Source organism: Octodon degus, unplaced genomic scaffold, assembly GCF_000260255.1.
Source record: "Octodon degus isolate 3935 unplaced genomic scaffold, OctDeg1.0 scaffold00063, whole genome shotgun sequence".
NCBI lineage: Eukaryota > Metazoa > Chordata > Mammalia > Rodentia > Octodontidae > Octodon > Octodon degus.
In genome coordinates, this window is record NW_004524639.1 from 2,705,767 (window position 1) to 2,723,472 (window position 17,706).

The 17,706-nt window shown below is 39.3% G+C and overlaps 1 protein-coding gene across 1 annotated transcript in view; it reads left to right on the forward strand.

The window, feature by feature from the left end:
* The window catches only part of Gpc4 (glypican 4), a 121,067-nt gene that overhangs the window by 73,256 nt on the left and 30,105 nt on the right, over nt 1–17,706 (forward strand). The window contains exon 2 of the mRNA XM_004634485.3: nt 7,045–7,203. Within this exon, the coding sequence (XP_004634542.1) occupies nt 7,045–7,203 (159 nt within the window). The remainder of the gene's footprint in view (nt 1–7,044; nt 7,204–17,706) is intronic.

The window sequence follows — 17,706 nt, forward strand, 5'->3', positions numbered from 1 at the left end:
ATTTATTTATTGTGTGTGTATGGGCAGCTCAGCCCACTTGGGGGCGGGGCTGGCTAGCATGTGGTGCTGGGGAATCGAACCGCGGTCCCTGTGCTTTGCCAAGCTTCTTCCAAGTAGGTGCTTTAGACCACTGAGCCATCCAAAAAAAAAAAAAAGATTGTAGTTGTGGAATAAGCGTTTCCCTGGCAAGCGCAAGGGCCTGAGTTCAATCCCCGGTTCCACCAAAAAAAAAAAAAAAAAAAAAAAAAGATTGTAGACCACTGAGCCATTTCTCCAGCCCCCTTATTTTATTTTAAGTGAACTTTTTTCATTGGTAAAGAGGTTTAGGTTTACAAAACTTAGGAAGATATTGCGGAGTTTGCTACATTTATTCCTTATACTCTTATTAACATATGACATCTGTGTGATGTATCGATGCACTAAAATTCACACTTTATTCTGATTCCCTTCACCCATTTATGGTATATACAGTGGCATTTGACATACTTAGAGTTGTACCTCCGTCAACAAAGTTACTTTTAGCAATGTACAGCGTATTGACTATCAAAACTGTCCTATTAATCAGCTGTGAAACTGTCTCATTCATATTTATTTCTCAATAAAAAAGAAAATATTAAGTTTAAAAAAACAAAGTTAGTTTTAGAACATCATCCCAGAAAAAAAAAATCCCAGACCTTTTAGTCACTTTCCTCCCACCCTTTTCCCCTGCACCCTTACGAACCACTAGTTTTACTTTTTGTCTTTTTATATATTATGCTAGACTTGCATGTAAACAGAATTCTACAATGTGGGCTTTTATTTTTATGACTGGCTACTTCTACTTAGTATTGGGTTTTTTTTAATCTAGTCATGCTGTAACATGTACCAGAATTTAATTCTTATGACTGAGTAATATTCCATCTACATACTTCAGTTAGCTTATCTTATCAGTTGATGGAAATTGGCTCTTCCAAATAATGCAGCTATGAACATTTACATCCTGGTTTTTGTGTGATTTCCTTTTGGGTTACCTGGTGTCGTTCTGTTCTAGGATATCCAGGACACCGCATCATGTTGCATGGTCATGTCTCCTGAGGGTCACAAGGATTTGCTTATTTATATTTTAGTTTTCTTTTTTTGGTGATGGGGGGTAGCAGCTAGGGTCCTGTGCATGCATGCTGAGCAAGCAGTATGCCATGAGTCACCCTCCAGTCCCCAATGCTTTGCTTTTTATGGTCCTTTAAATGTTTGTGCTTGGTTGCTGTCCATTGACATATACATGCCACTCAGTTCCTCCTTCCAATGTTCTTTTCTCCATACGTCCACCTCCACTTGGAAGCGACCCTGAAACACACTGAAAGAAGGAAGGTACTGTTCTGGTTCCCCTGTGCCACCTCCTGCAAGTTGTCAAAAATGTGTCTCCATCTAGAACTTTGGTAGCTGATCTAAGTATGAGAGGTTCTTTCCTTTTATCAAGAGCTAAGCTTTTTCCTAACCCAAGTGAAGGACCCACAATTTCTTCTAAACAGGCTAGTACAAAATTTTAATCTTTTACATTTGCAATTTACAGTGTCTCCAGGCTGTTCTGAGACTGCCTTACTATAGCCCTCTGAGTACAGTTTATATTTCTTGTATTTCCCAGAGGTCTCTGGTTGCTTCATTAGTAACATCAATCTGGATATAGAGAATACCTTACAAATCACATTGGTGTAGGCAAGCCTGGGTTCTCTGCCTATGATTTCTGTCTGTTGTTTCTACCACTTGGGACAATGGAGAAGCAATCTCTAGAGATTTCCTTTGTGTTCTGAAGGTACAAAAAGCTGATGCCTTAGTGTCAACCATAAATCTTCATCTATCAGCATCTCACCTTAGGCCCCCTCAAAGTCTAAGGACTAAAGAAACATTTTCTTGACACCTAGTTGGTCTTGAAAGTGAATTTTCTGAGACACGGAAAATGATGGTTAGAGTTGGAAATAAGTCAGGTTAGTAGTCAGTAAGCTGAGGACCAGCTTGAGAACCTAACTAACCATTTGAAACATTTTCTATAGGAAGCAGAGTCATGAACAGCTGAAAACCAGTGAACATTCGCTGCACCCCATTTGTGTATTGGAGCCAGCCTTTGCTGAGGAACAAATGGGATAAAGTGAGAAAATCCACTACTGCCAGTTGTTCATGTTAGAGCCTTGCTAAGGGATAGGATAGATGCCACGTATTCAGTTCTTCAAACCCTTTATTTGAAGTGTTTCAGAAAATAAAAAGGAAGAACCAACATGCACATTGCAGGATTGAGTAGTAATTTACTGTGATTATCTTTGTTCACCTTTGAAAACTAAGGCATTTATATTAAGACTAAAGAGAAATTACATAAAGCTGCTGCAATTTTCAAAAGTTTGGCTTCTTGGAGTGATTTTGTTGTTGTTGTTTTTAATGCCATAGTTAAGCTTTAGAAGCACGCTTCATTGAATCCCATGCAAGCCTCCTGGGACAGGGCTGAGGGACCTTTTTTCTATTGAGGGCCACTGACCCACAAAGAAAAAAAAAAACTAATCAAGGGCCATGTACAAAAAGCAACTTAATTTAGGTGCTTCCTTAGAAAACCATAAAGCATTTAGTTCACCTGCTTTTTCAATTAAGGACAAGGAGTTCTCAACAAGTACAACAAAATTTTTAAAAAGCCATTCAGTTTCATATTATGCACAGATAAAAGCCGGGGTGTAGTGAGAAAGAACAACATGTGTAGAGAGAATGAAAAGCAGTCAGGAGAGCTTGAAGGGTCTAGAAGAGATACATGGGGTCCAAAGTTTATATCTCCAGATCACAGAAGCAGGAGATTGAGTTAGGCAAATAGGACAGACAGACAACAGGTGGAGGTCATAACCTGCTGTTTACCAAGCTGCATCATTCAGAGGAGAAGGTGTTTCCAGCTCTTCTGTGGCTCAAACCCAGAAATCTGTCCAGCAGTAATTCTTGATGAAGAGTGTGTTTCAGAATCTCTTAGGGGCCTTTTCAGAAAGTCTGCATGCCTCCGCGCTGTCTTAGTGGCAGTCTCCCTGTCCCATATCCATTGAGCTGTCCCTGTGTTCAGGTCTCTCAGCCTGAAAGAAAAATGGTGGCATCTCTCTTAAATTTAAAGTATATAGGATCACCAGGCTTAGAAACCATGTCTCCAGAAAGCAAACTGTTATTCATACAAACAGCATCTACATATAATGCCGAGCACCTTTCTAGTAATAGGTATGCCAGGCCTTCAGAATAAACCATTTTTGGTGCTTAAAGTCGAAATGTTCAAGCTTCTTAAATAAAAACTTATCTTTGCAGCACTGGGGATAGAACCTAGGGCCTCATACATGCTAGGCCACTGCTCTACCCAGCCCTGAAACAGTCATGTTTTTTAATTTTTAAAAATTTATTTATTTATTTATTTGATACAGGGTCTCGCAGTGCAACTTGGACTCGTGATCCTCCTGTCATAGCCTCCCCAGTGCTGAGGTTACAGGTGTGCATCACCACAGCTGTGGCCGGCATGGTACACCCAGAGTGCTGGGGCTGGCATGGCATATGCTACTGGGGATCGAACCGGGTCATTGCACTTGCCAGGCAGATGCTTAGACCACTGAGCTATCTCTCCAGTCTCATACCTATTAGTTTAACAAAAACTTTAAATATCTAAGTTGTCTGATATTCTTAGAGAATATAAAGGTATGTTTTCACTTTAAATGCACCCAGGTGTTTCCTCCTTGTACTTCTCACCCCAAACTACTTATCACACTGAACCCCCCTAAGTATATCTTGGGCTTTAAGTTCGAAGTGTCATGGACTGTGTGTGTCTCAAGGCTTGTGACAAATATCAAATTACTTTCTAAGTAGTCGTTTTTATAAATGCAGACAGAGTAAATGGTATGTGTAAGGCTATGTGGCAGAGTAGAATGTTGGAGTGCGAGCTTTGCACTGAGAGGAAGATGACTCTGCCAGAAGAAACATGAGCCAAGTATCTACACTGTAGCCTTTCCCCGCGAAACTGAGTCTTCCTGGAAAGATTTTTGCTCTAAAATAAAAGGACACTGTTTTCTTTTTTGTTAGGTATTTGCCAACACAAAGACATATTCCAGTGTTCAAGTATAAGCAAGTCCCCATACGGTCCTGCTGAGAAGGGCCTTGGTGGATGTGAGAAGGGTGGAGGGCAAGGCCACGTGGGGCCTTTGATGAGTGCCAGTATAAACGGTGCTGTCTACTTTCAGCAGGTTACCAGTAAGGCTTTTATTGCTGTTACCCGTTTTTTAGAGGGTGTGTCCTCAGTGTAAAATTTCTGTGGGTAAGTTTAAGCCTCTTAACATCTAGCACCTTCTTTCGTGGAGAAAGCGATTCTTTCCTGCTGTTTCTCAATATTTTTTTTTCTGGTTTCAGGGTGCGTTTGCGCCCATACACATTGAAGATGAGGAAAAGGGTCTTTTTCCTTGAATGTAGAAGCCTATTTTGAGCCAGACATGGGGTGCATGTCTGTAATCCCAGCAGTTGGGAGGCTGAGAGGATTGTCAGTTCAAGGCCAGCCTTGTCTCAGAGAAAAAGCTAGGAGCCTATTTTGATAGTGGCCCTTTATTTTCTGTGCAAACCCTGTTGCAGTTAGGTAAACATAGATCATTTTCCAAGCTCATGAATTGTTTTACTCTGGAAATTTAGTGTGTATCACAATGGAGAGGCTTTTAAAACAGCCTGTCCTGTGATAAATTTAGCCTGTGGATGTTAAGTTTGTATGCTGAGTATTCCAGTTAACTTCCTATGTGGCATATATGAGTGTGATGTGTGTTGTTTAATACAGATACAGCACTGATTCATGTGTTAACATGTTTGTGGCAGGGCTGTAGTTTATGTCTTGCTTCCTGGTGGCTCTAAATTACTGAAGGTACATGCATGACTGAGCCATTGGGTGGCGTGGGATAGTCATGCATGTATTACCAGTGCTTCAAGTTGAGAAGAACATGTTCAGACTGTAATGGAAGAAACTCTCAATTCTGAACTTGGAAAACAACAGAGTATTGCCCTGTTAATTATGTGTCCTCATACTAAAAGCTTGCTCTGAATTCAAGTCAATAAGAAGGGACTTTTTGTTTTTGGTTATAACAAAAGTATTTCTAAAAAGCAGAACCTTAGTAACACTATTTTTCATTAATGAGATTTGTGATGTTCTACAACTTCTCAGCTCTAAACTCTAATAAATGATCCTTTAAAAAATCTTTGTTTTTGGAGATTTATAGTACAATTATCCGCTAACCAGGATTTTGAGAAATGTCAAGAGAAAGTGGTCTCTGGATTGGGGAGTTAATTGAGGATTGTCCTAGCATAGTGCTGTGCCTTTTTTCTAGCAATAACACCCTCCTTGCTTTTTTTTTTTAAGGGAAGAGTCTGCAGGGTGTTCAGGGTCTCACTACTAGATTGCTGATTTTTTAAATTTCTTTTTCTTTTTTTTTTTTTTTTGCGGTACTGGGGATTGAATCTCACTATTAGATTGGACTCGTAGTGATCTGCCTGTTTATAGCCTCCCAAGAGCTGGGATTACAGGCATGTGCCACCACGCCCAGTCTCCCTCCTTGCTTTTTAATTACCAAAGAGGAAGAACAACTGGGACCATACATGATTATGAAATTACTCGTATATATGGCTGACTCTAGTTAGAGTTAATTTACCAATGCAACTTGATGTGAAGTCCCCTGTCCTAAAGCTCCTCTGGTATCTTTGTCAAGCTGTAAGCCCAGAATGCCAAGCAGCAGCTATGAGCACGTTGTTTCCCATGGTGAGTGTTCTTAGGAAGACTGGCTTTTCATTCTCTAGTCCTTTTTGTTCATTAAACACATTTACCATTGGCAGGCCCACGTGTCTCCCATACCTCTCTCACTCACTTGTGAGAGTTAGTGTTTGAGTCACAGTCACATTATGTTGCTCAAGTGTTTTGCCCAAACTTCATGGAATCAGTTGACTTTCTTGCCTAAGCCTTCTGGGTAGCTGTAACTGCAGGTACCCACCATCATGCATCCTGCTTACATCACAGAAATCTTGATTCCTAGGGCCAGGGAGGGGAAAAAAAGAAAGAAATCTTGATTCTTTTTGGGCCCCTTTTGCCTTGCATGGAACGTGGACTGCAATAGCCGAGGGAACAATGAAAGTTCATCTTTGTAAGCATATGTACAGAGCAATACCACACCAATTGGTGTTGAAGTGTCTAGAGAGTTAGGATGTACTGGGCTTTATTTCTGAGCAACACCACATTTCTTGGTGATTGTCAAAAAGAGACATTATCTCTTCAAAGCACAGGTTTTGTTTTCTGATAGTGGAATAAAGAATACCTCCAAACACTTGTCCTTGAAGAATGTAGTGAGGATAAGGGAGGAACTCACTTCATGGGTTGGGCTTCTGTGAAGGAGGAAATTCCGTTCATCAGAAGCCATTGGACTCTACTGAGGTGGGTGGCTGTACTGCTCAGAATCATAAGGAATATACAGTCCCTGCTATCTGCTGAGGAGATGCTAGACAGAAAAATCTTAAAATTGAGGATTGTCTCCTTTTACCTCTTTTTGTTTATCATAGGCTCAGATTATACAGTATGAACTCTCTGGTTTTCTCTTTGCTGACAACCCCCAACTTACCTCTTTTAATTGTTATCACATATTTTATAAATCATTAAGGATAAATCTTTAAGGATACATATAATCTGGAGCATATACTTCCCAGTTCCTGTTTGTGTGACTTTATCAGTGCTTACCATAAAATCTCAGAAAATTTATAAAAGAGACTATTCTTCTTCATTGGCTATGCTGATTTTTTTCCCTAATGTCCAGCTATCTCCATGGTGGGAAGGGTTTTTTGCCTTTTGGTATGGGCTTTATTATTTTTATAAGAAGGGAATAAATGATTTTAGCCTTCTTTTAAGTTTTTCAATATACCTAATGACTGGGCCTGTGCAGGATCCTCAGAGTCTGGAAGAAGCAGAGTGTGTACATCTAAATCAAACCCTTCTCTCTTGTGCTTGATGGATGATGAGAGAGATTGACTGCCCTACTTTTTATCTTCCAGGTGATCATTTGAAGATCTGTCCCCAGGGTTATACCTGCTGCTCTGAAGAGATGGAGGAGAAGTACAGCCTGCAGAGTAAAGATGATTTCAAAAGTGTGGTCACTGAACAGTGCAATCACTTGCAAGCCGTCTTCGCTTCCCGTTACAAGAAGTTTGATGGTATGTTACTCAAGTCACACTGAAGAGCTGACAGTTGAATTTGTATGATTGCTTTTTCAGCACTTCTCTGTTCCCTTAGCATTGAAGCTTCTTCCCAAGATGTTCTTTTTGTTGGCTACCAGGGGTAAAGCACAGCTTTATTGCTAGAGTCATCTTAGATGTTCTTGAATTTGCAATAGTAGGCATTATGGTCTCAAGGATCCAAACAATAGATTGGCTTAATTTAAATATTTTCATTTATTTGCCCAGGTAGACCTAGTGTAGTGTTGTTGACACAAGTCACTTTGAAGAAAGGATTTATTTATAAAAAGCAGGCCTCTGAAAATTGTCTTAGTCAGAATAGCCACAAAAATTCTGCAGATGCTAGGCTTTGAATTTCAAAATGGATCTGCAAAGAAAACTAGAATTCCTAGAAATTCTGCAGAACACAGAATGGATTGAATCTCAGCTGTTGGGTGCCCATGTGGTAAGAATCCAGAGGTGACTACTGTACTGTAATCCTTATTACTTTGGACTCTCTCTCCAGCCTTGCTCTTATCTGAGGTCTGGCATGGTCTTTTTGTAGAAAGCCACAACAGAACACATTCTGATCTGTGCTGGACATGGCTTGTCACATGCACACTTTCCTTTAGTAGTGAAGAAATAGTCAATATGAGCCAAATGAGAGGCACTTCAATCCTATTTGAAGCAGCATTACAGATAACAGACTTTTAAAAATAGCATATGAGGACCAAAACACCTTGGGATTCTTTTCTTTGGTGCTCTTCCCTCAGTATGAAGATTGTTGTGAAGTAGACTTAATTTTAATAGGAATGATTTCCTTTTGTGCCTGTTTTAAAGGCCGCTCTAATTACATAGTACCTTTGAAGCATGCTTTTCTTGACATTATGTGTGGTGAAGAAGTACAAGGCAAATTTTCTAGATGTGAAATGTCTTTGAGTATTTCTGCAAAGGGCTCGTTACCATGGTGAGAAGTTAGACTAAATTAGATTTGATATAGCTGATAAAGACAGTCCGCAGCTATAGAACATGTTGTATTTCCAATGTTGGCTTTGAGATTTGTTATTTGAAACTTACAACTGGCTTAATAAGTGTTAGTTAGGTTTTCAGGCTAGTGTAAGACAGTATATTTAATTTATAACGTAGTTCAACTAGGATACTGTCTGTACACCACAGTGTGTATCACTGGCCATTTCCACTGTTTCAAACACTTGTGCAAAAATATATTTCATAATTCTGTTTTTGCCTATGTGGATGAGATTAAATTTATATAAATGTGTATTAGTCAGTTTTCCCATCACTAGGACAGATTACCTGACACCCATAACTTAAAGGAGGAAATTGGTGGTTTGGCCCAGGTGGAAGTTGCAGTCTGTATTTGACTATGTTCATTGTTGTGAGTCTTAGGCCAGACAAAACACATCATGGCAAAAAGGGATGGTGGAGCAAAGCTGATTGCTTCATGGTGGCTGGCAAGCAGAACACAGGGAAGTATGCCAGAGAGGGCAGGGGCCAGGAACCAGATAGATTCAGGAACCAAGGTCTTCCCACCCTGCCCCACTGAGACACATCTAAGAGCTGTGCTTTACTAGTCCCCTAGGTAGCTGTCAAGCAAGTCAAGTTGATAGTCCAGCTTAACTGTCACAGTCTTTATAGATGGGCTTCCTACTAATTGAAACTCTGCATGTATATATTGCATCTGTGAGAGTATTTAGCAGTACGTTAATACTGTATGTAAATGGTTTTATCAGCGAAATGCATTATTAGATCACCTCTGCTTCTCTTGATCACTAAGGTATTATTGCTATTTATTTTTTTTTTCTTTTCAAAGTTTTATTGATAAACATATAGCAATGAGACAGTTTCAAATCAAATCGAGAGTACAGTTTCAACAAATAATACACTGCATATATTCTTCTTAGTGGTATTATTGTTATTTAAAAGAAAGATATTCTCTTGATTATGACCTTTTGCTTCCAAGATAATAGCTTCTTTATTTTGAGGAGAAAACTTAGTCATCTTTGAAAACATTTAGATGCTGGTATTTAAAAATTAGCACATGGGGGCTTTGTCATGAAATTAAGAAGGAATCAAAAATCATGCTCTTGGGGCCGGGGAGATAGCTCAATAGAATAAGTGTACCTGCCTGGCAAGCACAAGCCCTGACTTCAATACCCAATACTGGGGAAAAAATGCTCTATAGAAATGACTCTCCTTTTAACAGCACGTTGTAATGGAGATGAAGCTGTTTGCTGGGCCAAAGGGCACCTTCTCCAGGTCACTCCACTTTTATATTAGGTGTAACCCTTTCTGGAGTAGAGCCCACAGTCAGCCATTGCCCATGGGCCTGCTGACGTAGCTGTTCACTCCTCTGATTTAATTGCACTATTCCTATGATTCTAGTATATACTGCTTTTAGAAAGCCTTACACAGAGGCACTTTATCAGTGTTAACATGTTGGTTAGAAAGGACAGAGAAATAGTTTCTCTTGCTTCTTCCTTACCAGACATCACATTCAATAAGTATGTTAAAATTGTGCCTTTCTCATTTTCAAAACTTATCATGAAAAATGATTATGAAATTCCAGTTTGTAGGGGCTGGGGAGATGGCTCAGTAGAATAAGTGCTTCCCTGGCAAGCGCAAGGGCCTGAGTTCATTCCCTGGTTTCACAAAAAAAAAAAAAAATCCAATTTGTTTCTTATATCTTCAAGTAAAAGTAATGGCAGAGACAAAGTTAATAAACATTGATTAATTTTCATTCAAAGGTAGTAACTGAAATATGTCATTTCTGGAGATCAGAACAGAGATGAAGATGGAATATTTTGCATGCTTTTTCTAAGGTGTTTGTTTGCTATATTCCCAGCCCTTTTTTATTTTTTGTTTTGAAACAAGGTCTTGCTATATTGCCCAGGTTGGTCATAAACTTGTGATTTTCTTGCCTCCACCTCTCAAATAGCTGGGTTTATAGGTATGTGCCATCATGCTCAGTTCCAAAGTAGGTTTTCTGAAATGATGAAATTATATAAATAATTAGTAAAACCTCAGTTGACTGGCCCTCTGTGAACCATAATCTTCTCATGGGTCCTGCATTGATTCACTGATTGATTTTTAAAGCTAACTGTTAGGACCTGCAACACTTCCAAAGGCCTAAAAATCTAGAGATGTTCAGTAAAGTGCTTTAGGGCTATGTTGATTCTCAGAAATCTAGGGATGGATGCTTCAGCTGAAGAATTTTCTAAACTACTATAGAAAACAAACCTTGAGTTTTTAATATAAATGGAAGAGAGAAGTTGGACTGAGTATTAAGATGGTGACTGGGGAACCAAGATAAAGTAAAAAAGTTGCACAAAGACAGCAGGGGTCACATAAGGAGGAAACAGCAAAAGAACACATGGAAAAATTGTGTCAAGCTACTTCACAGGTGCTTCTTTGGCCATCTTCAAACTTAGTTCACATTTTTGACCCGTGATCACGTAACTTTGTGTATCATCAAAACTTATCATGTAGGAGGTACCAGTTTTCATATACAGACAGGAACGATCACTTTTATAAACCTCAGTAGAAGTTCGGGGTCTTATAGGGAGTCAGCCTTCTGTTGCCAGGCATCAACTCAATTATCTCAGCTTTCTGTCATTCCTTCCTGATTGACACCATGTCAGGGTTCCAGTGCCAACTTTGGCAGTTTGGGAGTCATTAATTTTAAGAAATAAATCCCTTTTCTAGTTCCTTTATTTCTAGGTCATTTTTTTGTTCTGTACTTTAACTTTTCTGTCCACATCTCAAGGGCTATCCAGTCTGTAATTCAGCTTCTAAATTATAAACCAGTATGTTTGCAGTATATGTTCAGACCTGGGTGAAGTCTAAAGAGGACATTTCCTTTAGCAGAAGCCTCCCTACCTTCAACGAAATCCTCAATATTTTTGGTTTTTTTACGTATGTTTAAAGGCTGGCTTCTATGTTTTTCTCTACTGTAACCTTTTTTACCCAACTGTTTAATTTAGCACCATCCTAGGCTGGAGCCAGAGCCAGAGCCAGAGTTTGATAGTGACAGAGCTAGCTGCTCCCCCTCTCGGCCAGTTCTGGGAATGTTTTTGATAGTAGAAGTGCTAATTAACATAGCTGAATTAGTTGTCTCATGAATATGCTAATCAGATACACTGTTCTGGAGGGTTGGAGAAGAATTGGCTTGTCAAAGGGAATGGAAATAGTAGAAGTAGGGAATAATCCATGTTTTGGGAACAGAGCATGAAGACCCACCCCCAAATGTCTGGCATTTTGTAAGACCAATTGTTTTTAAAAGAAGCACAGTTAAATAAAAAACCCAAATAGGCTGAGATGATTAGAGCTACTATGTTAAATATGTCTCTGAAATGCATACTAAAAATAATGTAGCATCTATGAAGAAATATTTTTAAACTCTTCGAATCAAAGTATTTGCTAGGTATTTTACATGTTGAAAGAATTGTTAACGAACTAGAGATGTTGTCTCATGTGGATCATTGGGAAACGCTCCTTAATTTGTTGTTTGTGGAGTAAATTTAGTAACTTTGGATGGGAGGTAGAGCACAGTGAATTGTCAGCCTGCTTCCATGGTGACCCCTCTGTGACCTGGGGCAGTGAACTGGGTCTCAGTTTTCCCGTCTATAAAATGAGGGGGTTGAATTAGATGCTCTCTAAAAAACCCTTTCAATTCTAAAAATTCTGAGAATCTTTTAAACATGTGACTGACTAGCCCAGCTGCTTTAGTGAAAGGTCTTACAAGATGTTAATTAGCCATCTGTATGGTCCCCTCTATTTTCCCCCTATCATTTCTTAACCCTCAGCTACTTTTACCAGGTCTTTGAAAACCCACTCATGAGCCTGCAGCTTGTTAACTTGAATAATAGTGGAAATTTTCTGAATTAGCTTAAAATGCACATAAAAGAAATAATTGTGTGTCCCATCTATCTTCATGGGCCTTGTAAACCAGAGCGGTCCCCTTCTCATAAGCCCTCAACCTCCCCTTGTTTGCTATCATTTCACAGAGGCAGGGGATGAAGGATTCTTCAGACTTATCCAGATTTGTAGTTTAATACCTGAATTTGTCTATAGTTTGTATTGGCTGGCAATTAAGCCAGGAGGAAAACCAGTGTGGATGCTCAGTGAGTCTAAGGCATCTGAATTCATAGGCCTGTGAAAGTAATGACCTCAGTGGCAGTGAGCTATCCACTTACCTGAAAAGACAAACACATCCAGCTAAGCCTCATGGCTGTCGGCTAAGCTGAAATTTCTGAAATTTTCTCCACCTCAGCCTTAACTTTTTTAACTGCATGATTCATTATTATTCTTTGTACAGCTATGATTACTAAGGACCACGTGGGAGGAATTTAGTAGAAAAAAGATGTTAAACATACTCAAAGGAAGAGTGTTACAGAAATGTGTAACATAACATGGATTGGTTTTTAATTCTCGCCTCATTTCATTCATTAAGACTAAACTTTGTTGCTTTTTAAAGCTTCTGTTACAGTGCAGTAGGTAATACTTAACAAACTGAAGAATTGCAAAAATATGTAGAGAAAGACATGAAGCTGTCTGGCCTTTCTGTAAAGACAGTGTTCCTTCCAGATCATGCTAATGATCTTTGATTTAATTGGCAAGCGGTGCTACTTTTTCTTTCCAATTCTTATTGTCTTTTCCTTCCATATGAAAGAGTGTAAAAAACGGGTATTTTTGCTGGTTCTTTTATAATCGCGCTGTGAAACTTGATGAGAATGAGCCACTGCCAGCTCACTGTAATCACATCAAGAGCTCGGACAGCACACACATTTTTCTATTGACAAAGGTTTTCTGCCTTTTGAGCGGTTATCTGAAGTGTGACCAATTGTGGCTCTAGCATTGGCTATTGAAAGTGCTGGTGCAGCTTCTGTGGAGCCCGGAGTACTTTTGCTTTGGGCCTCTGCAATTAGCTTGGACTTCTTCAGAAGGCATGACATCAGCAGGAAGCCGCTGATCTGTCTGGAGGTAAGTAAACACTCAGAAGAAGAGCTGCTGCTCCACTGCTTTTATTGACTCTGTTGCAGTTCAGGCCTGTGAGTTTAGAATGTCCTTGTACATCACTGCCTACCTCTTCTGTGTGTTTGTCCAGGCCAAAAGAAAAGGGGCTTATTTGATCTTGCGCAGCCTTCAACTGCTTGAGAGGATTTCTAAGCCAGTCATGCTTCAGCTCTTTCTTGTTCATTGTTCCTGCCCGTCTTTAGCACCACCTTCTTACAAGAATTAGCAGAACAATGGGAACTCTTGTGATAAATAGGAGGAACAGATAGGGTAGTCCATGGGCATACCTTTCCAGGTGATGAACTTGGCAGTGTGTCAGAAGTTTCGAATACATTCATACCCTTTGATTTAGTAATACCACTTTTAGGTATATATCCCAAGGGAAGAAAGATCTACATGAAGATTTTATGTAGCATGCTAATAGGATGCTCATTACAGCCTTATTTACAGTAGTGACAAATTGGAAATAAGTCTGTGCCTGACAGTGGTTATATTGTGTCCTGTCTTTATGATGTCATAATAGGTAGTCATTAAAAATATTTCTGAAGACTTTGTCATCATATTTGATAGGCTAACCATATAATGCTACATTAGAACAGGGTGTAAATCGTACAGCATGATAGCAACTATGTGACATATTTTCATAAGAAAAAGGAAATCCACTAAGCCATTGTTCCTGTCTTTCAGTAGTAGGCTTAAGCCTGATTTATATCATCTTTATACCTCTCATATTTTTCAAATTGCTGCAATGAATACTTTTTAGACAAAAATACTATATTACTCTTAATGGAAAATGTAGGATCTGCTTTGGTAACATTCAAAAATAATGTTTTATTTTATGAAGTATTCCAATCCTCACTGTAGACCAGTGATGGCAAACATTTTAGAGCTTTCAATAATACAAACAGCCCACTGTGGCATTTGTGATACAGATTTGCCTTTACTGCTATAGACAGTTTGGAAAACTTAAAAAAATACGTCAAAGTCTCTAATGATTAAACTCAAGAGAATAAAGGGAAATAAAGTTACTTTTGAATCAAAGGCATGAAAGAATATTTTTCTGATTATAAAATATCATTAGAGAAAAAATGAAAATTAATGCACTGTTGGTGGAATGGAAGCCAGAACAGCCTTTGTGGATAACAGTATTGGCCAGGGAGATACGTCAGCGACATAAGTGCCTGTCTGGAAAGTTCTGTCCCCAGTACCACAAAACAAGAAAACAATATGGAAGATTCTCAAAAAAAATTGAAAATAAAATGACTGTATCATAAGATCCAGCGGTCCCATTTCTGGGCATGTATATCCAAAGGAAATAAAAACAGCATGTTAAAAATACAGCATTCATTGCTACACTGTTCATAGTAGCCATGACTTGGAATTGACCTAGTGTCCATCAGTAGAGGAATGGATAAAGGAAATGTGAATATATACAACATGGAATATTATTCAGCCACAAAAGCATGAAATCCTATCACTTGAGTGAACCTGGAGGACATTACGTTAAGTGACATAAGTCACACGTACACTATGTGATCTTGCTCATAACTGGAATCTAAAAAAGTGATACATTTTGAAGGTGACAGAATATGCTAATTATCCTGTATTGATCACCACCCAATATATTCATTGACCAAAAGATCACATTGTGTCTCATAAATATATTGAAAATATTATGGCCTATCAAAAATTTATATATCACTAAAAAACTTAACAGAATCATAAAATATTTTGAAAAAAATCACCCATGATCCTCAGTATGCCACCATAATTATTGTGTATACCTGATAATTTTGTTCAAAGATAGTACAGGTACACAAATTGGAATACTCAAAATGCAACTCTGTGTTCTGATTTTCCTGTAATTTTTTGTTTTTACTTTTTTTTTCATGGTACTGGGGATTGAACCCAGGGCCTTTGCATTAAGCTATATCCTCAATCCTTTTAAAAATTTATTTTATGTTGAGAAAGGATCTCACTAAGTGGCTCAGTTGCCTAGGCTAGGCTTTAATTTATCCTACTGCTTCAGCCTCCCAGATAACTGAGATTATAGACGTGCACCACCATACCCAACCTGAGCTTTCTCTGGCCAAGATGATGAACAGATAAGACTGTGTCATATGAGATGTGCATGTGAAACCGTACGGTACTTCTGTGACCTATGCACACAGAAAATAGTATTCAGAACCCTTGCAGTAGCTGCCTCAGCTTATAGCTTTCTTCTTTCTCTGGGCACTTCTGAATGCAGAGAAACATGGGAGTGCTGGAGCCAGATTGGCTTGCTGGTGCTGGGAGTACTCTTCATAGATGGAATGATGCCCAGCAGAAATTATGAGTATACAGTGCTGAGCCTTGTGTTGCTGGCCACATTAGCCAAAGATGTAGGCTGTGAGAGATAAATGTTGCATTTTCTCCCTAGGTGCTTCAGCATTCAGAATGCATTTCAACTAATAAAATAATTTTGGGAGGGCTGGGGAGACAGCTTAGTGGCATAAGTGCCTGCCTGGCAAGCCCAGGGTCTTGAGTTTGATCCCCGGTACCAAAAAAAAAGGGTACTGGTGGGTCTGGGGAGATAACTTAGTAGAATAAGTGCTTGTCTAACAAGCACAAGGTCCTGAGTTCAATGCCAGGTTGTGCAAAGTAACTAACTAACTAACTAACTAACTTTGGAAAGAAAGGGCAGATGCTACTTTGGTAGGATCCCCTAGTACTCTGATAAGCTAACAGCGCCTAAGGAGGGCTGCAGCTCCAAACTGGCCTGTCAGCCTAGAAGCAGCCTGTTTATTTGATTTCCACTGATAAACATTAGTTGAGTATGTGACCCTTTTGGTACATCGTGTCCTATTGGACAATGTTGAAGAGTGAGATTATGCCATAGTAGAGAAAAGCACTTGTAAAAACTTGCATAAATGTACTTTGGCAAGACAGAAGAGATAGTTCTAAGTCAATTGCATGTGGGAAAATGCTTGTTGTACGCCTGTTCCCCTCTACATCTGTAGGTGACTATGTTAGCTACTCATTATTAAATACTTGATCTCAAGTTCTCTTGCTTTTTTTATGTATTTAGTACAGGGTCTACAGGGTCTCATTACACATATCGGACTCGTAGTGATCCTTCCTGTTTTCAGCCTCCCTGGTGCTGGGATTACAGTTGCGCACCCCCCCCCCCCCCGTCTTATTCACTGTCTCAGCATGCCCCAGGGGCAGCAGGGCCAGCAGGCTGGGGACCAAACCCCCATCCCTGCACCTGCCTGAGCAGGTGCTTTAGTCCACTGAGCTATTTGGCTGACCCTTCCTTAAGCTTTCTTCACAGTTAGAAAAGTAACATTTTTGAAGCATCTGTGAAGAGGCTTCTTTTCTCAGGAATTTGGTTGATGTAACTTACTATTTTCATGCCACACCAGGGCCGCGAAGTACAGCATTTATAGTGAAGGGAAAATGAATCCTTATATGTAAAAGACAGCTTCCTAATAATGTAAATACACTGTGGCAATTTATAACATCAAGCAAATGGATTGAATAGAAAAGGCTTCCAGTCTCTAAGGTCATGGGTTAATTCTAGAATGCATCCTAGCTCGTTAATCAGTGGCCAGTCCATTGTTTATAAAGAAGTAACTAATGGCATTTAATAGCACGTGACAGTCTTTTGACCTTTTTCAGGAATTTTGAATGTTTATTTGATTCAAGACAAGTGGCTGGCAAAAGAAGTTCCAGAAGTACATGATGTTCTCCTTCTTTTTAAAAAGACAGGATATTTACATAGAAACCTTTCATATGGAAAAAGTTTTGTCTTTCTCCTTTGAGTTTTTCCTGTGTTAAATAATCAAATTTTAAAGTTGGAAGATACAGTCAGTCCCCTAGCTCAAGGCTTGTGCTGAGTTAACTTCTGGTAAACAGGGTAATACACGAGTGAAATACATGGGAGGAGTGGAGATTAAGCTGCTGATTAATTCTTAATTTTTATGAGTGTGTGATGTGTATGGTGTTCTTTGTTTCAATGTAACATAAACTGTCTTGCCAGGGTTGAGGTTTCTCCGTGCCTTGTTTGTTCACTCTGCAGTTGATCCCACAATCACAGATATCTGGGACGTTTCACAGCCTTGGAAGGTGGAGCCATTAAGCATTTCCCTTTGGATAAACAGCTCCCAGTTTTATAAGGTCTTGTGTCTTCTTAGCAGACTTCCAGCAGCTTTGGCTTCATTTATGTTCCCCCAAATGGATTATTTCAACTCCGCTAGGAAAGGTGAAAAACAGTCTTAAAGGAGCTTTAAAAGTGATTGTTGATGCAGAGAAATTTGAAGGGGGACTTTAATACCAGTTCTTGTATTACTAATAGTATTTGTGTATTGAGCATCTACTTTGTGCCAGGTAATTATCCACAGGAGGTGAGAGAAAATAGCTGTAATTTGTGGATGGGACAAAAAAGAGTTTTTCCTGGCCATGAGTGTACAACTACTAAAGGAGAGTCTT